This window comes from Triturus cristatus, chromosome 5_1, assembly GCF_964204655.1.
Source record: "Triturus cristatus chromosome 5_1, aTriCri1.1, whole genome shotgun sequence".
In the NCBI taxonomy this organism is placed as follows: domain Eukaryota; kingdom Metazoa; phylum Chordata; class Amphibia; order Caudata; family Salamandridae; genus Triturus; species Triturus cristatus.
In genome coordinates this window covers 909633104-909655273 of record NC_140587.1, presented here as the reverse complement: position 1 = coordinate 909655273, position 22170 = coordinate 909633104, and the positions used below count along the sequence as shown (strand labels likewise).

General features: G+C 42.3%; 1 protein-coding gene across 2 annotated transcripts in view; it reads right to left on the bottom strand.

The window, feature by feature from the left end:
• Window positions 1–22170, bottom strand: part of ATP9B (ATPase phospholipid transporting 9B) — a 2296170-nt gene that overhangs the window by 1199987 nt on the left and 1074013 nt on the right. For both annotated transcript variants that reach the window (XM_085605931.1, XM_085605930.1), the window contains exon 8: window positions 9547–9641. In XM_085605931.1, coding sequence (XP_085462057.1) covers window positions 9547–9641 — 95 coding nt within the window. The remainder of the gene's footprint in view (window positions 1–9546; window positions 9642–22170) is intronic.

Sequence of the window (22170 nt, the reverse complement as noted above, 5' to 3'; positions counted from 1 at the left end):
TGGTGTTGTTTGTGAGCACCTGCACCAGCTGTCCTTTTATTTGTAGGCAGGAATGCCTTCATCGCTATGCAAATCGGTCTGAACTCCAACCAATCCTCCAAGTTAATGTGAAACCAAGTCTCCGACAGAGACCAGGGTCCTCCGATCTCCACCTTTCCCAAGATGGCCTCCCAAAACTTAATAGTGATGCATCTATGACCACTGTCAGCTCTGGGTGGAATAAAGTGAGGTGCCTGTCACTGACCCATTGAGGTCCAGTAGCCACTACTGCAGATTTTTCTATTTTCTAGAAATCTGTATACAGTTCAACAAATTTCCCTGATGCTGTGTCCACTGAAATTTCAGGTCCCGCTGCAGAGCTTGCGTGTGACATTGGGCATCTGACGCATTCAAGTTACAGAAGACCTAGAATCCCAGCAGCCTCAGAGTCAACCTTACTTAGATCCAGGGCAGAGGCTGAAACATTGGGATCATAGCCAGAGTATCTGGACTTCCCATTACGGGGAAAGGCATGAAACTATACCATGTCCAGAATGGCTCAGGAAACAGGGAGCATCTGTCAGGTGTGACTTTGGTTTGTTGATGGTGAACCCACGGATGTTAGGAGGTTTGACATCATGTGTAGGTGTTTGATGACTGGCTTGAGCTTGCCTTCAGCAACCAGTCATTAAGATAGGGAAAGACTGGTACACCAGACTTCTGTAGATGTACTGTGATCACTGCCATAATTTATTTTTATGGTGAGCCCAAAGGGAAGCACTGCAAACGGAAAATGTTCTTAGCCCACCACGCACCATGGGTATTGCCTATGGGCCTACAGGAAAGGGGTGTGAAAGTAAGCGCTCTCCATGGCCAACGCCATCATCTAGTCTCCAGAGTCCAAAGCAGATAAGACCAGCTTCTAGTGTTACCATCTTGAATATTGCCTTCTGGAGGAAGGAGTTCAAGGGCGGAGACCTAAAATAGGATGAAGGCCTCTGCCCTTCTTAGGCACAAGGAAGTAGCAGGAGTAACACACAGTTCCTACTTCAGAAGACAAAGTCCTAGCTAAGGCCTCTTTGGCCAAAAGGACATGCACTTCCTGCTGTAAAACAGATAGATGGTCCTCCATCAGCCACCCTGAAGGCAGTGGAAGGAGCACCGGGATGGAAAGAAAACGAAGGGTGTAGTCCGGTGAACAATTTGTAGGAACCAATTGTTCGTTGTGATGGCATGCCATGAGTCAATGAAATATTGTATTGTGCCTCCGACAGGGTGGCTGTGTGCCAGCGAGGACACACTAAAGCATTTTTGTGGTTACAGCTGCTTGAAGTGTTGGGAACGAAGGCAAATGCTGCCCCTGCTGATATTGTTTTTAAAAACGTTTTGATTTAGTTTTGACCTAATAACACACCCAACCTTGGCACAGAGCCAGGTAAACAATAACAGAAACTCCAAAATACACATTACAGTGCAACAAAGTGAGTCACACAGGTTCGCCCCCACTCAAGGCTAAACAGGAAGCATCAAAATATCAACCATTGCCCCAAGACGGCCTTGTATCTCCCCCTCTAAGGACCACGGCAGGGATGGACATGGCTCTAGGTGTATCCCTCTGTGCCCGGCCCAATTTTTCCAGACTTTAACATGTTGCTGTAGGCACCGCCTGGCCAGGTATACTGGACGTTCCACACCCATGCAGTAATCCATGCCAATGGCCCACCAAGCTATGGGAATGGGGGTTACGCGTCTTTCCACGCCCTTGTGATAACACACTTGGCTACCAGAAGGCCCAGCCACAGCAGCACCCTCTTGCATATGTCACCCTCTATATCCTCCGGGATATATAGAAGGATCAATTTAAGGGCTCTAGAAATCTTCCAACCCAATACCGTCAACAAGGTTCCCAATACCCTCTGCCAAAAGTGTGATAAGGCCATGCAGCACCAGAAATGTACCTAACTGTTCCCCAGATCGATCTCTACAGTGCACCCAACCTCCTGCGCTAACCTGCCCCATTCTGAACAGCTGTGCCATTGTGAGGTATGTGCAATGCAGCAGTTTGAGCTGAACCAGAGGAAACTGAGAGGCCGAATTCCCCAGTACGGACAGCGGCAGGGAGGACCAGGCTTTCAATTCCTTCGCCAGACCCACCAGTTGAGTATTTGAACCCCGAGGAGAGCACCTGCAACTCCGGTGGCCATGGCAGGGCCATCGGGCAATAGCAATAGAGTAAATGGCAAGATCATCTATAAACAATAAGACGTCTTCTGCATATAGAGATATTCTATTGGTGACAGTCGAGGACCACGGGAAGCCCTGAAACAGGACGTCCACCCTTACTCAGGCCACCAGGGGCTTAAATGGCAAGACCAAAAGCAAGGAGGAAAGGAGGCATTCCTGGAAGGAGCCACTGTCTATATTGAACCAATTAGACATAGCCCGCCGACTCGTACTCTCGCACAGAGGCCCGTATATAGCAATCGCACATAGCTGATAAATTCTGGCCCAAACTGAAGATGGGTCAATAAGGCAAACAGGTAATCCCAATCCACTGAATCTAACACCTTCTAAACATCCACCAGTAGCAGATTTGAAGACCCGGTAGAATGGTGTTTATCTCAATGGCGTTGTTAACCCTCTGTATGTTATGTCTAGTGGTCCATTGGGGCATGAACCTGGACTGATTGGACTGATGGATGAGGTGGCTGATCCCACCCGATTGTCGAACAGCTAACACCGTGGCCCAGTTTGACCTCCGTGTTCAGAAGAGATATTGGTCTGTACTCCTCGCAAAACGTCCTCTAGAAGCCTGGCTTCGGGACCCCCACTGTGTCCACTGCTCTAAGGTCCCTGGGTTTGTCAGGGCTCCACTAAAGATCTACAGCAAAAGCTTACATGTATGAAGCTATATGTCTCAAGAACTCTGCCAGGAAGCTGTTTGGCCCCAGCGCCTTACCCGTCTGAAGCTACTTGAGGGCCATCCTCAATTTCTCGCAGGTGACATCTACATCCAGGGATTCCCGGTCCACCGGGGACAGGCAAGTAATTGGCAGGTCCACAACAAGTTGGTGCAGGTCGGCCCAGGGGCCTACAGGATCAGTATTATAGAGCCACTGGTAATACCCAGCAAAGGTCTCCGCTATGGCATTGCAGCCCATTTAATGCGAGCCTCCGTCTGACTTAGTATAGGCTATAGGAGCACTGAAGGTACGGGGGTACACAACCAGTGCACTGCCTTGTCCCTCTGCCTAGTCAACCCACACAACTGTAGGATCAATGGATATATATCTAGTCACTTCCTTGGAAGTTGATGAGGGAGGTGAGGAATGCCCGATGGGGAGAGGGGAGAGGAAGAACAAGACGGGGCACCAGGTGCAGGGCGATGGTGACGGGCAACCTATTGATGAGTGATACGAACAGAGTTTTGCCCAAGTACCCAAAAGGGTGTCAAGTAAGTGCCTCATTGGAAGGTAACAGTAGCTCAGTGGGAGCTTGGCCAGGTTGCAAGACTTCAGTTAGTACATTAGTTTTAACCTCCGTGACTGGCAGTTGTAAGTCAGCCACCCTTCGCATCATGACAGCGAAATAAGTGCTTTCTTAGCAGGACCTGGGGAGACAAGGCCAGTATCAGGCAAAGTGTCGAGCCCACTGGCAATCTGTAACTCCTCGTACCAGTTGTGGTCATCATACTGTGGAAAATAACCGCCCCCCTCCTCATAGTTGTCGTTATGAGACTTTTTGCCAAGCAGGTTATGTAAAGTTTGGACCCTACCGTGAGGTAAGGGCAAAGTATCAGAGCCCGAAGGATTAATAGAAGAGGTTGCACTTTAGAAGGAGCGACTTTGGTCGAGATCGTGGTAGATTCAGTTCGGAATCAGATAGGACAACAGGCTGTACATTCTCCTCTGGTCTTGATGACGTTGGCATCTATGCTAACTATACCGGCACTGTTAGTGGTGCTGGAGCCAAAGCAGGCACTGAAGTCGGTGCTGGACCCAATGTGGATACAAGAGACCCAGACGGCGCTGAGGGTGAAACGGCCAACAAAGGCACACCAGACGTGAGCCAGTAAAGTGGAAAATATCTGCAGCATGGTCTCCCTTGCTTGCAACCATCCCTGTATGGTTTGAATCCTTTCATTTTAGGAGGTGACATTTCCCTTGCACACTGAATAATTAGTGAGGAAAACTCTGGTCAAAAGACCAGGAAGAAGCTCCGGATTTGTGTCTGAAGGCACAGGAAGAAAGGACATTGCATTAGTGCCCAGGGGTGGTGCTGATATGCAGCTCCACACATCACTTCTAGGGGAGAATGATGATGACGCAGAGCCGCACAATGCCACCTACTGGCACACAGACGTACTGCTAAAAGACTTCCGGATCCAGTCTGCAGCATGGGGAAGTATTCACAAGGCGAGAAATATGCAGTTAGAAGTATTCATCAAAAAATGGAAGGATATACCAGGGTTTCAGAATACAAATGTGCTCTGGGTGTAGCATCACCTCAGTTTTCTCAACACATATTCTTGTGGCATCTAATTGTGGGAAAATTTACTTTTTTCATTTGCTCAATTCTGAGCTTTGCTGGCTGCCAAACTGTAACTAAAAGTTGCTCCATAGTCAACTATTTTCTCGTCGTTTGGTTATATTTATACTAAAATAAACAATATTAAGGTATCTGTACTTATATACCAGTATTATACTATCGCTTCTGCTAAGGTAGGGCATGAAAACTGACATGATCTTGGAAACTTGTAGTGATTGAGTCAGATACAAGTGATGAGTTTCAAGTAGTTTTATTTAAGATGGCACAGTAGACCAGATCAAGTCCATATCAAGACCATAAGGAGACCATAAGGAGACCCCACCAGGAGCAGCCAGCATGCTGCTCAGCCCAACCAACTGTGACTATTTGATCCACAACATTCTATAACATGTCATCACAGTACGATTCTACAGGCAGGGCATGAATAGCATTGAACTCAGGATATATTCAAAAGAACAACAATGAGAGAAAAAGAAAGAATAAGAGGAGAAACAGCAAGGAGATAAGAACCACGAACCAAAGAAAGAAGAGAGCAACCAAAAAGGATGAGAAAAGCAAAAAAGCGAGGAAAACAAGAATATAAGAACCATCCTCCCTTCTATACACAAAAGCAAAGGCAAGAAATAACATAATCAGAGAAGAGGTGAAGTGGAAGCACGAAAGACTGCCTCAAAACACACCAACTGGCCAGAATAGGAATGTAAGGAGGCTGAAGAATGAAAAACCCACAGACTAAGAAAAAACAACAGAAAATTAAAGGAAAGCTCAGAATCCACACGAGACACCAGAAGAAGACATAACCAAGAGAACAGAAATGAAGGAAGAAAACAAGGAAGATGAGGAAAAGTATAAGGATAATAATCCTCACCCACTTGAAACACCATCATCAATACAAAATAATTAAAAATATAATGTAAAGACAAAAGTGTACATTATTAAATCATAACTATATGTGATGTTCGGGAGGACTATAACCCGAAAAAAAGCCCTTGAAAGATAAGCCAATACAGCAGTAACAGATGGGACTAAGACCCATAGGAAGCATAGTCCTTGTAAAGTAGACATCGTGAAAACAAAGAGGGGTTGAGAGATATCAAAAACAGATATGGGTAGAGACACATATGATAATGTGAAAAGGACTGAAACCCTCGCATAGCTCCCAGGAGGAAAACACAGTAAAGTTGTGCACATGTGAGGCGTGCACCAAGTGTGGCGTAACCCATGCACTGTAGAAATGGGACTAGAACCCAAACTACACACCCAAAAGGGTAACAATTGGAATGTGCAAATACAATCTCGAATGGAGATCAATAAGTTGTGCACTATGTATACGGACGCACCTCGTGGAGAGGTACAGACAACGTGCACAGAGCAATGGGAATAGGACCCATGCGAGACACCTCGAGTGGAGGTCAAGAGTTATGCACATAACAATGGAAGAAGACCCAACAGACACACCTCACGGTGAGGTCAAAAGTTGTGCATTGTAAGAGCAGAACTACAGTCCACGCAACATACCACGCAAAACAAAATTTGTGCACTGTAAAAAAAGGAACAATAAATGCACTGTACAATATTAACATTATGTAGTACTAAATGAGGTTGTGCACTGTACAATATTAACTATAAATATTGTGCACTGTACGCTATTGACATTAGAAAGATTCTAAGTAAACAAAATCTGCATACATATAAAGCCAATAGTAAATAAACTCTGTAGACGAGCAAGGCATATCACAAATGAATACTTAGCCAATTGAGATTCTACACATGTAAGCGTGTAACTAGTTAATCAATAACGCCACAACAAAAACGTGAACCAGACTGTCCAAAAGGTGATTGAAACTGCAACTACAGACTTTGAAAGAGCAGGAAACATCCTGAGGTGGGAGCATGATCAAACCAAAAGGCCGCCGAAAGTATAGTCAAAATGTACCTTATGCGTGGAAACCTCAATGAGGCCAGAGAAAACACGCTTGACAGATGTGATGTTCTCCGTCGTGGTTGGCAGAACATACTTGAGTAGCCAGAGTGTAACGAAGAAGTAACCCAAGCCACAAGATGGCGGCACGCTCCCAGACGTTAGTGCCGGGTGGCTTAGGGTACGTTAGTGCACAAAGGTGACCATGACATAGCTGCAGCAGACGTCAGAGCTGAACACTCCACAATAATGATGGCAGGACGTCACTGAAAGAACAGCGCGTGACCCCCGTGGAGAAGGTAGGCAAGCTCGCGTGTTCCCTTCATAAAAAAAATGGTGTGGCGGTATAACTGACACATGAGCAGGGAACGTATGGGGCCCAAAAAGAGAATAACATTAACTTACCCCATAGGACCACAATTGTAAAAGTAACATGGGTGGCCCTGAGAACACACCAGACTTGCCAAAATGAAATGTAACTGTTGAAAATGTTGACAACTCAGCACCGTGCGTGTCTTCCATGGTTGAACGAGACAACAGTTATCATAATCTTGAAAAGAGCTCTCTTTGTCGCAGTAGACTATGCGAAGTGATACATAACAGCAGTGCCGTCCATGTGCTTGTAAAACAGCGTTGGTGCGAGTGCCCCAAAACAGTCTTTACGTTGATAAGACTTGCTGTGTCTGTCAGAGTGCAGAGATTAATGTGCGTGGAGATAATGAAGTTGTTTGACAAGCAGCGATTGAAATGTAGCTGATATCTTTACTGTGTGGAGCATCTTGAAAAAAACAAACAAATCCAGCGCTGATGCGGAGTCACATTGATAAGAAAAGACTTTCCCAAATTCACGCAGAGATGAGTCTAGGTAGACACTGTTAACATTAGTTCGTGATGCGCTGAGGACACAACTTGTAGATGAGAAAGAGAAGGCAGGAACACAATGGAGGTACCTTCCAAAGTAGCGCAAACATCCAGTAAAATACAGACAAATGGGAGTGTCTGTGCCATCTACAAGGCTCACCTTCTTGTCGAGTTTCAGCGAAGAAAACATCCACAGCATAGAACACAGACGTAGGTGAAAGGTGAGTTTACCTTCAATAAAGGCACAGCACAAGACGCAGACGTTAGCAGGCTTACCGTCACACAGCACAAGACAGGTAGAGATAGTGGGGAGTAGACGCCCAATCCTGAATGGGCTGCTCCAGAAGTAGCACTTCCCCAGACGCACAGGAACAACTGGCAGACTGCTGTGGGCTACCGATGAGAGGTCACTGGTGGGGTCAGGATGCCAGTTGGCTTAACTTAACTTGAGTTGCAGTAGGTTCTGTATTTTTAAAGTTGCTTGAGGTTTTTGAAGAGGTGATAGAAGCAGGTTCTTTTGAAGATTGTCACCAAAATCTTGTAGTGATTGAGTCAGATACAAGTGATGAGTTTCAAGTAGTTTTATTCAAGATGGTACAGTAGACCAGATCAAGTCCATATCAAGACCATAAGGAGACCCCACCAGGAGCAGCCAGCATGCTGCTCAGCCCAGCCAACTGTGACTATTTGATCCACAACATTCTAGAACATGTCATCATGGTAAGATTCTACAGGCAGGGCATGAACAGCATTGAACTCAGGATATAACAAAATGGTTAGTTTGTGACCTGATACAAAACTGAAGTTCACCCGTGACAAACAAATTACTCCAAATGGGGTACCCTAATGTACAAAGATACCATCAAGTTTTCATTCTAAATCAAGTGCTCAGGTGGTGTTCAAACTGATGTTGGAGTATTATGAGAAATTGGAAGCCCTGTTCTCAAACGAAACTGGTAGATAACAGACACTGTATCTATACTATAAGTATTCAAGAGAGCCTTCCAAAGCAGAAATCTGCAAGTATTAAAGAGAGAGACTTATAAAGCATTTTTATGAACAATCATCAATAAAGCATGACCATAATTTGCAAAATACTAATATGCAAGTAAGCAGCAAGTGTTAACCTTGTAAATACAGGGATAAACTTAACATCTTATCAATGGATCAAAAGTAAGGACCAAACAAATAATAACCTTCCCCTCAGTAATCAGGAAATATAACCTTTATAAAAGTTGGAGATCCAGGTTGAATTTAAGGAGTCAATCATGGGAATAGCAATTTGTGTTGTTTTTCAATTGTTATCAACGAGAACAGTCAATAACAGGTTATGTAAGTTGTCTAAACCAATTAACAACAGATGATACTAGACACAGGATGCATTAGAGCACAGAATAATTCAATATAAGATAAATTCAAAGATAGACTTAGGAACCACATAGATACCAGGTATAAAATCGTAAGTTTTAAAATAGTTTGAGGAACCTTAAATATTTCAATATCTTCATAAATGAGAGAACATTCATGCATCAGACAAAATGTGCCAATTCTCTGTAAATTAATCTGTTGAACTATGCACCAAACTAGAATAAGAAGAAAATCTCAGATAATACAAAATTCTGATGAACTCGAGCCATGGATGATGACCCTGGAATATTAAAGCTGCAACGAATTTGTGTATTAAATTATACACAACATTGAAGTATTTATACACACTTTTTAATTAACAGTTTTTTTTTCCATATGATAATGGTCTCAACAAAGATCCAGATCAAATAATCTTAATTTGGGAAAATACATTTTATGAGGACATACTGTTACAAAATAAAATAGTTGTCATAAAAATGAAAGCTGAACCCCGAACAATAGAGTAAGAGCAAACGAACAGAACAAAATATTCTGAATTCTGTTACCGCAAATACATTTCGAAGTTGGAAAATACCTTCATTTTTGTCTTACATTCAATTCAAGGGCTATGATACATAAATTCACTGCTGTGGTGAACAGTTCATTAACTGAAAGTCTGTTTGTCAGGTTTGAGACAGCAAAACAAATTGACAAAACAGAAGCATTTGTCAAATTAAACAAAAACAGTGTTAAGGCCATTGTATATGTCTCATGTCTCTAAAGAAACAAAAGTAAATAACATATGGTGACATACATAAAATAATTAATAATGTGTTGAAATGTATAACACGTGATGTGCACAAAATTTAATAGGTAAAAATAAACCTTACCCCTAAGGCAGGCAACCTTTGAGTGCAGCTCACCGCAATTTTTAGTTTCCAATCTGTTTCTCCATCCAACTGGTCTGTCCGAATAAAACAGGAACCTTGAAATCACAGAGGAAATACCATCACTGAACTGCTGAAAAACTACACAAGTATTCAGTTCATCTGTTTCTATTCAGCTGAGTTATGAATGCTATGTTCAATATAACAACACATATATGTAACAATGTGGGACAGCTCTTGATCAACTGAAGTGGTGCTGGGTCATTTTTAAAACAACATGCAGAGCATACTCATGATTGAGGTAGAATAAATGTGCTTGAAGCAAAGCCATCCTCCTACCTCTGCAAGTCAGTGTTCTCAGTCATTCTGAACCCTTCAATGTGACTGTCAAAGCACACTCAACAAACCTAAAGACAAACTATCCAGTTGAAGAGACCAATGCCTCTCCAATAAGGCCAGAGAACCCTGGAAATCCTGATCCACCTACAACAGAAACACCTTATTTGTCGTCTTCTTTAGGAAAAACCTAATGCTATACGTTATAGGAAGTGCCACAATTAGACTCATAGGAAAGAAAATACAGCACAAGGACTGAGGTGCCACTTGAGATGATTCAGTCAGTAGTGTGCATAACTTAAAAAAATTTCAGTGTCACCACGATGATGGCACAAATCTCTCCAAAACTGGGTCATGTAGACTCCAAAGCAAAGGTAGGATAAAAGGTAGACGGACTGTCATGTTTAGACGATCCAGGCATTAGAACCTGATCTGTTACACAGGAAACAGCAAAAAAATGAATTGTAAGTCCGAGCAAGAGCATACACACATATCTCTGCCCTGTTGATTAGGATCACATCCCCATTCTCTGGGAGGCAAACATATTACAGCTTGCATTGGTCCTTGAGGCAAAGATGTCTATTTCAAGATGCTCCTTGTGAGTGACTACAATACAGGCCACCTAAAGGTGCAACAAAAATGTGTGAAATGTGTGCACAAGTCTGCCGAATCTTACAGTCTGAATATTAGATACTCGCTCGAGATAGGTAGCTGCAAGCAGGATGCCGTGGCTCAAGGCTCACTATCACATCTGCAAAAAGAGCTTGCTAAAAAATGTAAGGTATTCTTCAATGGCTGCTTACATCAAGCAGTCAAGGTTTTTTTTAATACATCAAAATACATTTCTCGAGACCAGATAACAGATAGATCTATGGTGGTAATATAATTGTTTTCAATTTGTCCTATGTACCAGGCAAAGTTTGTGGTCGTTGGCTTAATCTTCCACCTGCACCTTCATCATTATGCTAATCTCTTCTTCTGGTGGGGTACCAGTACTGATAATCCTAAAGGATCTCGCAAATGAAGGCACCTGTTCAATTGCCTAACTAAGTCCAATTCAGATTCGAAAGAAGCGTGAAACTACTTCACTGGATAAGTCATAAACAGACTTTCTCTATATTTGTTCACTGCAAAATACCACCCCAGGGCTGCCTCAGCCTCCAGTGTTCCTTAAATTGCTTCAAATGCAAGGAGCTCTTTTGCCTCCTCTACGAGATCTGAGGGTGCTGGGTCATTAAACAAGGAGAACAATCCAGGTGAGGGTTTTTTGGGAGGAGTACATTTAAATAGATTCCTCAAGCAGTTCATTGATTAACTTGTGGTAATTAATATAAAAAAAGGTTGCACTGAAACAAGGTAATCAGAGAGGAAGTAATTTGAGTACATTTTGAATCTACTTTGTAGTACATCGAATTTCCCACTGCTGGATTTGTCAAGAATCATTCCTAATACAAAAATTCTTCTCCATCATTTATTGCAGCAATTAGGAAAAATATCTTGCATATTAGGCATATCTCCTTGTTTTGTGACTCAGTTAATTGGGTGACTGTTGTTGACTTGTTAAAGGACCATCCTAAAATAGAAATACCCTGAGTTGTGGGTTTCTTCAATTGCTATCTCCACAAACATCTCAAATAAACTGGGGCTTTGAATCAAATAGATATGAAAATGTATAAAGCTAAGGAAATAATGGCAAAAGCCAGGGATACATGTAACTCAGATGAAAGTAAAGACACTCGTAGTTTTTTACTCATTATTATTTGTAGTATTAGACAATATTTTGGATAGCCAAGGGAAGGTATTCTAAATAACAAATATTCATATGACCCAGGTGGCACTAGATTTCTTTAAACAAGATCAGTTATTTTGGATAAATATGGTGGAGGCCACAGGGCTCTTTAAATTGCTAGGAAAATAGCAATAATTGTACTCAACATTAGAGAAAGTTCCAACAACATTATTTGGGTTGTATGACGGAACAACGCAGGTAAATACATCGCATGCCTTAACCACGCATTTTTTACTCTGCATTTTTTTCAATGCATATGCTTTTACAACATATGCCATTATCACGCACTGTTTATAAATATAAAAACAAAGTATTTGTGGGGGGAGACCCTCACACCCCCAACTTACCTCAAATGCGTGGTAAAAACATACATATGGTAAAAACCTGCGTGCTAAAAAATGCGTGGTAAAGGCACAATGTGGGATAAACCTCGTTGTAAAGGCTGTTTCCCCATTATTTGCTGATCTAGTCACTGGATAAGTTAAATGCCATTTAACTACTAAATGGCATTTACTAAATGACATTTAGTAGCTGTCATCGTCTAGCTGTCTTCTCTGAATAAGCTGAGCTATCCAATGTAAATATTGGCAAACAGTATTGACTATGATGTCAGTTACAGTACAGCACACCACTTCTATGAATCTCACAACAGAGATTGGAGAAATATAAAATATTTGGGAATTGACTGAGCTCCAAAAAACCATACAGAGGGAGACAGACTATTGTCGTTACGGAGGATGGAATCCAGATTATTACTGAGGCAGGATATCTAACACAAAGGGAAATAATTGTGGATGAGGAGCTAAACACAAATCTGTGGGGATTACCATAGTGACAAGAGTAACCATGTGGGTGACCTTGTGGGGTATTCTTTGAGCCTATTAATATGTTTTATCTTTATTTCTATTTCAGAAATAAGGATGGCATGATCCAACCTAATTCTTAATAATGGACAACTGTGATTATTTTCAGGAATCACTCTACCTTGTTTGAGCAGTTATTGGGTGAAGCGTATTTACACCAACAGTGATGAATGGTGAGCCACACGGTGATTGCAGTTCTCCAGGAATTCAAGTACTCTTTTTTTTTTATAACAGTTGGGAAAGATATACGAGAAGGTGTGGTCCATGAATTTTGGGAGTTTTTTTATTATGATGATTTGTAAGGCTACTATAGCCGAGACAGAGTCTTATATAAGATCATCACATTTGTGGCTGTACAATTATGGCTAATATTTACTGACAAATTGTTCTGGACGATTTGTGTAATATTTAAGAGACTCCAACCTGACTACACAGTTTATTTGGAAGCATTCTGTTATATTATGGAAATATATTTCAGGAGGTATGTGGTTTATTTTAGCAGAGATAATAATAAAACAATTTGGATGTGTAACAGCACAATGATATGCAACTCTAATTTACTAAGTGATGTAACACTTTGTTGAATGGTTTGTTAACATCATAAATAGAAATAAATACCCCCTTTGCTTGGACTCATTCACTTACTCATACCATACATTCAATATATCTTATACTGATAAAATTAGACTTTTCTTACCAATTAGCATATATACATTTTCTCTAGACACCGACCACTGTATCATCTATATATGTCTAATTTATTACACATCTGTTATATTTAAAATTACAATATAATATGTACAATATTACATTAAACTGGATAAAAAAACAAACTGTTTTGAGTTTTAAAATTGCTACTGGACATTTAAATATCAGGATGCATCACTTCTATCTTAATCTGATTCGCTTTTTCTGATTGTCATGGATAACAATAGCAATACGTACTTCACATCCACAGATAGTTAAAACCAGCAATAAAAATAACTCATCAAATCACATCAAATGCAAATCTATAACTCAAGTTGTCGACGCGGCGTTTCAGTGTTTTTTTTATTGGTTCTCTCTATCTTCTTCAGGACAAACACTTATAGTAAAAAACATTAATTTATCCAACATTGGGGGAGGAGGGTTTCCTCTCTCTGCACTTTTCTAGGTTAAGACCTCTTTAGCGTGCGATTTTCTTTGTTGGATCACTCTTTCCGTATTTTAATCTCCACATTTTTTCTCATGGCGTATTCCTTATGTTCTGTTTCCTGTCTGTTAATTCTCTGCCCATCCTCAGTTTTCAATGTTGGGGTAGAGTCAGACAGAATACATACCTTCGGTAATGCCTTATCCAGTAGAGACATAATCTAGCCACAGATTCCTTATCTTTAAACTTTCAGGCGTCAGGCTGGATCTGGAAGATTTTTAATAGCATTACCCCTGCGTGCCGATAGGTAGCGTCAGTTGACTCCCCGTGATGTCATAGGCATCGGGTTCGTTGTGTTGGAAATGTCCGCGTCGTCTATATAGGCACCATCCCGGCGTGCTGAGGTCAGTACTTTTCATGACTCCTAGATCAGAAGCATGGAGCCATGAAGTGACTGATCATGGTATGTAAAAAAACAACTAGGGCCCTGAAGGGAAACAGCCCTGACACTAAAAGTAATCCGCAGTGTGGGGGAGTATGGGTGGGTCGGTAAGGAATTTGCAGCTAGATCATGTCTCAACCAGATAAGGCGTTACCGAAGGTAAGTAACTTGTCCATCTGATAGAGACATATAGCGCAGATTCCTTACCTTTGAACAGATACCCAAGCAAAACCATCCCAGGCGGTGGGATATCCTGGATACAGAGATTTTAATTGTGCCCTAGATCTGCAGATGGACCCATCGCATCCTCCGTTACCAGCCTCACCAGTGGTGGTAGCCCCACTTACCTTACACAATAGCTTACTCATTGGTCCCTACACAATAGTTGGCTAGTCCTACAACCCAGGGTTAAGTACTACCCTTACCTTTGAACAGATACCCAAGCAAAACCATCCCAGGCGGTGGGATATCCTGGATACTGAGATTTTAATTGTGCTCTAGATCTGCAGATGGACCCATCGCATCCTCCGTTACCAGCCTCACCAGTGGTGGTAGCCACCACTTACCTTACACAATAGCTTACTCATTGGTCCCTACACAATAGTTGGCTAGTCCTACAACCCAGGGTTAAGTACTACCCTTACCTTTGAACAGATACCCAAGCAAAACCATCCCAGGCGGTGGGATATCCTGGATACTGAGATTTTAATTGTGCCCTAGATCTGCAGATGGACCCATCTCATCCTCCGTTACCAGCCTCACCAGTGGTGGTAGCCACCACTTACCTTACACAATAGCTTACTCATTGGTCCCTACACAATAGTTGGCTAGTCCTACAACCCAGGGTTAAGTACTACTCCTATTATTCAGCACGCATCCACTGCATGTGCGGTTAGACCGCATTCTATGTCACTCCACCCTCCAAATGCAGGTCACAGATGCTGAGTACCCCGGAAAAACATTTTCGGACCATAACCCACTACAGACACATGTTGAATAGGGACGCCGAAACCCCCAGCTCCCACAAGACAACTTCACACGACTATGTTAGAAGACCAGGTCTTCAGGGAAGAGACAAGTGAAGTCATAACACATTATTTTGAGGAAAACTGGGGTTTGCCCACTTCCGTGCAAATTGAATGGGTGGTGTTCAAAGTGTTAATCAGGTGCCAATGCATTCAGGCAGTGGTGGGGGCTACAGTGGACCTGCATAGAGACCTTGTGCAGACTGAAGCATCACTTGGGCCACTAGAAGTAGCAGCCCGCTTAAACCCCACAGAGCAACGCCCCTTGACTGAGGCCCTTGAGTAGCATGCTCGCCTGACAGTACAGTTGTGCAGACTGTACTTTAAGGCCTATCAGGCCAAAATGTATGCTGAGGGGGCAGATCGGGCCACTTGTTGGCGTGGCTCCTGCCTGGCATGACGTACACAGTCCCCATCACCATGATCAGGGAATCCCCGACTCATACGCTCACTACTCAAGCAGACATTCATTTGGCTTTCATAACGCACTATAACGTGCTGTAAGACCACCACCCCACTGGTCCACATGTACATATTGACGAGTTGCTAAACAATATAGGATTGCCCACCCTAGATCCCCTAGATACAGAGGCCCTGAATGCTCCTCTTACGCATCAGGAAATCCGAAGAGCCATCGGAGGGACTGCCACGTAGAAGACCCCCAACCTTGACAGTTGCCTGTTGAATTCTACAAAGGCTATGAGTCACTTTTACCCCCCAAATTGTTGGAGCTGTATCAGGTTGCGCTCACAGAGGACAGCCTTCCGCAGTCACTTTGTGAATAATTACTGGTGACCTTACCCAAGCCTGACAGGTACCTGATGAAAGTCACTTATTATCGTCTGTTACCCATGCTGGGAACGGTTATAAAATACTCAGTAAGATTATAGCGGTCCGCCTATTGGAAAACATGCTGCACCTGGTACACCCAAACAAAAATGGTTTTATCCCTGGGAGATCAACCACCCTTAATGTCCGGCACTTGCATAGAGTAATGGAGCTGGCCCTAGTCCAGTGGCCATATACATCTTGCCTAGTCTTAGAATTGGAAAAGGTGTTCGATACGGTGGACTGGGACTGCCTCTTTTCTGTCCTAGGTGTGGTGGGTATCAGAGGCTGACTCCAGAGACTCATCCGGCTCTTTTACACCAAACCCACGGCCACTGTGAAAAATGGGCAGCTCATTTCACCCCTGTTTAAAGTGGGTAGGGGGACCCGCCAAGGATGTCTCTATTCACCACTTTTATTCGCTCTTGCGATGAAGCCATTAGCCCAGAGCCTCAGATAACATGGTGTGGACTGGATAATCCCCTTGAATGAGGGTGTTCATACAGTCATACTCTATGCGGCTGATTGACTCATTTGCGTCCATGACATTTGGGATGGAATCACTAGGATTGCAGTCACCCTCAAGGAGTTTTGAATAGGTTCAGGGCTAGGGGTGAATTAGACCAAGTCATGTGCCTTCCCGCTCCACAACAATTAATGGTAGACACCAACTTATTGAAATCGGAGCCTCACACGTTTCGATACCCGGTGATCTGCATGTACCATGATACGCATCCCACAGATGGGAACCTTACTACAGCCATATCCTCCCTGCATCCTCAGATACTCTTTTGGAGCACCCTACCTCTCACAGTTCAAGGAAGAATATTGTTTTCTAAAATGGTAATGCTCACCCGCCTCCAGTACTTCTTTCATAACCTTCCAGTGCATTTTCTCCAGCCAACCTTTTGGGCCCTGCATAACACGCTAGGAACCTTCATATGGAACAGGGGTAGGCGATGAGTCGCACTAATGAAATTACAAATGTCCGTAAATAAAGGGGGTTTGGAGGGTACCCAATTTTGAGTATCATTATTTGGCAGCGCAGATGCAATGGCCTGCAAGATGACTGGCAGGGCGTCTGACAGAAGAACTAGGTCTGCCAAATGTAGCTCAGGCACAGGCAGTGGTTGGTGGGATGCTGCTCCCACAGACAAACCTCCCAAAAGAGCACAATAACTTACTGCATATAGCATACGACAGCTACCATAGGGGGTTATGACTTGTGCCCTCAATCACTCTGTACTCCTTGGAAGTCAGACTGAGCACTATTGAACCATTCTGTGCATCACTTGGACGGGAGGGGGTGGAGGCCCGGGCTGCGGCTAGAGTGGGAATGCTGAGTGACTTGTTCTGTGTTGGTGCACTTATCCCATTCGACCAATTGGAAGAAGAATGTGAGTTACCGGTGGGACACTTCCCTCCATACAGAAGGTTGCTGGCCAAACTTGGGCGGCTGTGGGACATCGTAGACTCTGTACCGGAGCAGCACCTGCTCGTACGTACCCTTCACATTATGGGCAATAGGAATAGGCTCATTACCTGGTTTGTAAGGGCACTAGCACACACCACACTAAACCTTTTTACAGGCGACACACCAATGTTGGTAAAGAGACATAGGTCGAGACTAACCACCCAAAGAGTGGGAAAAAGTGCTGCACTACCCAAGGAAAGTAACCCAGAAGGCTAAATTGCAGTATATACAGCACAATATTCTTCACAGGACATATCTCATTCCTGCGAGCTTGCATAAAATGTTCGGGTCTTCTCCACTTTGCCCCCGATGTCGTGCATTGAATACTGATATGGCACATATGTTTTAGAGCTACCCGGCGGCCACGGCCCTCTGGCGGGGATAGCAGAGGCATTGTTAGAAGTGACGGGTTGTGAGGAGTTTCTCACTATGGAGGTGGTGTTACTGGGTACAGTTAAGCAGAAAAAAGCACATATAGCAACTAATCGATTCCTTGACTTGGCCCTCCTCATAGCCCGGCAGTACATAGAAATGAATTGGAAGGAACACCCTCCCGACCACATAACACTGGTGCGCAGCAACCCTCAAGTGGGGCAAAGATGCAGCAGTGGCGCTGAGGCGGGAAGACGTCTGGGGGTTGTGTAAGGTTCCCATAGCAGCCTCATGGGATGGTCTACTACACAAGCTTGAGACGTTCAGAGATTCCCTAGTTGTTTAGATAAGGAACATCGTTCATCTATAACAGTGTACCACCACGTGCTGGTCTGTTCGACACCCTTATTATCCCCCACTCTGGTGCTCCTCAACTCTCCCTCCCAAGAGCTCTGGTCCCTTTCCCTAGGAGGTACAAATGTGCCTAATACTATTAGGTAGAAGTGGGGAAAACAATGTCAGTCATCTCAGCTATTAAGGAATACTGTGGAGGAATAAATGTCACTGAGATTGTTAAATCACTCCCACGAACAAATGTGGTGTGACTTTCATTGTTGTGAACTGAAGTTTGATACAGTTACTGTTCTTACTATTGAGTGTCAAACTGGCTGCTCCTTACCAAATACGGTTTCCTTTATATTGTCTTGTGTATATGAATGCTTTCAACTGATTCAGTATCACACATTTTGTACCGTAATGATAGCGCATAAAATATGTAAAATATAAAACAAACAAAAAAACAAGCAACAGGGATTGTCATGCCTCTACAATAATCTTAGACAGCTGTGAATAGGGTTTGGTTGTACAAAATATTTTCTGAGTTGTTTAGCAGAACAGTAAGCAGAAAAAGGCTAAGGGGCCTATGCATCAACAATGCCATTTGCGATTCCTTATTAGCGAAAAATAAGGAATCGCTAATAAGGAATAGCAAAAGGCTATGCATGTAGGAATCGCTATTCAAATAGCGATTCCTTAATATTCCTTATTACCGAATCGGTAATACCGAATCGGTAATAAGGAATACCTACCCATTCATTCCTATGGGCTTGGAGGCCCATAGGAATGAATGTAAAGCCAGTCTGTATTAGCGATTCGGTATTACCGAATCGCTAATAGCGGGAGCACTTTCAAGGGTGCCAGGGTGTCAAAAGGACACCCTGTTGCACCCCTGAAAATGATATGTGCACATATGTTGCACACACACATGCTCTAAGGGCATGTGTGTGCGCAACATGAAACTTTGAAAAATGCACAAAAGTGCATTTTTCAAAGGTTTTGCAAATTACCATGCAGTTCATCTTCATGGTAATTTGCTCCCCCTATTAGCGAAATCGCTAATTTTTTAACTTTGATGCATTGCATTTAAGGAATCTCACTTTGGGATTCCTTAAATGCAATCGCTATTTAAGGAATCGGTATTTAAGGAATCTCTATTTAAAGAATCGCTATTTAAGGATTCCTTAAATAGCGAGTTCTGCTTTTGGGTTGATGCATTGGGATTGGGTATTTTTTACTTAATACCGGGAGCTATTACCGAATCGGTATTTTACCGACTGGATTTTGGGTTGATGCATGAGGCTGTAAGAGTATTGTGATCATCAAAAACAGTTTCCAACACTTCCCCATGCATAACGGTGTCAATCTGCCTTCTTGAAACGAATATGCAGTCAATGATAGAAAAATTCACCCCTCCCCCGATTGGTAGGTTGATCGTGTGTTACGTCTCCTGAATATTCTGACAGATTAATCAAGCCTGGGATAATAGCAATTTAGTCAGGAGATGGCAACTTGGATCTCAGCCGCAGCCCATTCCAAGACATGATCAAAATAGACTTAGTGACCTTTGATTTTCTGCCAGTCTCCGCAGGTTTACAGATGACCCTGAGCATAAGATAATAGCTACTCAGAACACCACAGATGACACAAACGCGTTGGGCGAAGCCTCTGTTAATTCTAGCGGTCACGAGAACCGCTAGAATCCTTGATGCGTGATAGTTCTGCCAAACTCTGAGTTCGTTTTGTATCTTGTCGCATTCTGGGGGGAATTAACAAAGGCTTCACCCAACGCTTTTGTGTCATCTGTGGTGTTCTGAGTAGCTATTATCTTATGCTCAGGGTCATCTGTTTTTATATAACGAGAGAGGCATATTTATATACGAGGTTGGCCCCTGAGGAAGGGACTACTATGTCCTGAAATGCATCGGGCACACACAAGAATGATTTTCTTGATTGTTTATGCATCTCAACAAATGTAGTCACATTGTTTATGTACAAAATGTGTCAGCAATCATGAATGTATAATATACACATAGATGCATTTAATATTTCTTTAATACATGTAACATGTAAAAATGAAGTTGTTTTGAAAATACACGGTTTCATTTATTGCGCATTTAAGATTTTTAAATTCTTCAAGAGAGATTTGGGTTTTATAACCTAGTGAACAATGCACAGCACCAGCAAGTGGATCTACTTGTAACAGTTTTTCTGCTCACAAGGACAGACCCTCAAAGTGCACAACTTTTCTATGTCTATTACCACACAGGAAATGTTTAAAAAGTCACTGTTACTTCCGGGTCATTGTATGACTTTCGACAAAGACCGTGCTGTTGAAACGCGTCAGTCAATAAATACTTAAAAACTATTCATTTCAAATCCTGAGTGCGACTATTCTTACATTCTGGTAGCGTGAGGAAGCTTCAAAGTATATATATATATATATATATATATATATATATATATATATATATATATATATATATATATATATATATATATATATATATATATATATATATATATATATATATATATACACACAGACACACATATATATACTGTAGTACCAGATTTCACTTGCCAGAGCACCAAACTGCACGCACAGCAGTTGCCACAGCACTAGATAGCACCCACAGCACCAGATTGCACCCAAAACGCTTGCCACAGCACCAGCTTTAAACCCACAGCACTTGCCTTGGCACACGATGTCATCCACATCGTTCACCAGATATAATCCCACTTCACCAGGTGTAACCCCACCACACCGGATAATCATATAACCCCCCCCATGGTGGAACAAAATATAAACCCACTGCTTTCTCCTTCGTTTGCCTTATTTTTACTGCTTTCCCCTTTCTCGCTCCCATTTTTCTGACTACTTTCTCCTGCTTTTGCCTTGTTCTTTACTGCGTGTTCCTTCTTCTCTCCCATTTTTCTGAGGGCTTTCTCCTACTTTTGCCCCGTTTTTTACTGCTTTCTTGTTCCCCTCCCCCATTTTTCTGAGTGCTCTCCTGTGTTCAGCCCACTCTATTAAATTAGACGTTCTTGCTTTGCTGAATTAATTATATGTATCGCAGAACTGAAAAAAACTATATTTGAGACATACATATGCATATTTTCAGAAGTCATAAGCTGATGTTTGGAGAAATATTATTGAATTTCCAAAATATATTTATGCTCAATGTTTGAGTGCTATATTATGCCGTGCTGTAGCGACATATTGCTAATATTTCAATATTTCATTGGTGCCAGGAGCTTTGCAGCTATGCCTGTCATTTATTAACCATGTATCTTTCCTATTAATTATGTTTTTTGTTATATTATTGTTGTCAACCATGCCTGATGCACTGAGGTGACAGGGCTCGAACAATCATAAAAATGTTACTAGACCTCCAGGTTTAGTAACTTGAATAATCTACTCGACCTAACTGTAATGTACTTGACCCGTGAAGTGGTCCCAAATTGTGTGATCCTAGGCAAATATTTTGTCTTATGGAGCCGTCTTTTTCTTCATTATCACATAAGAAAGCACCCTCAAATATGCAAATTCACTTTTTCTGCTGTACAAAAAACTGTTTTTATTTACTAGACTAAACGTTTGCTCCATGTATAATAAGAATCATGCCCACATATAGTGTACATATGATCCCTGGATTGCCTCTTAGTTCACTAAAGAATTATCATCTGGCAGAAGCAGTAATATTTCCCAGTTCATATTTAAAAAACGAACTTTTCATAAATATATAACTAAAGCATGATATGGTAGTGCACCGTCATTTACATATAGCACATTTTTGATTAAAATGGCTACCAAACTTTCCCACGAACATGTACGTTTTACTGATAAAACTATATAGCGCATAATCAATGTATAGAAATTGGATTCCAGCAAAAATATTAAAAATTTGCACATCATTAAGTTTAGTGTTCTGATATGTTTTGATCCTATACAAAAAAAAGTTCACTACAGAATCACAGAAATGTGGTTCCAAAACTAGCGAAATATTTTTGAAATGTTTGAGCAGTT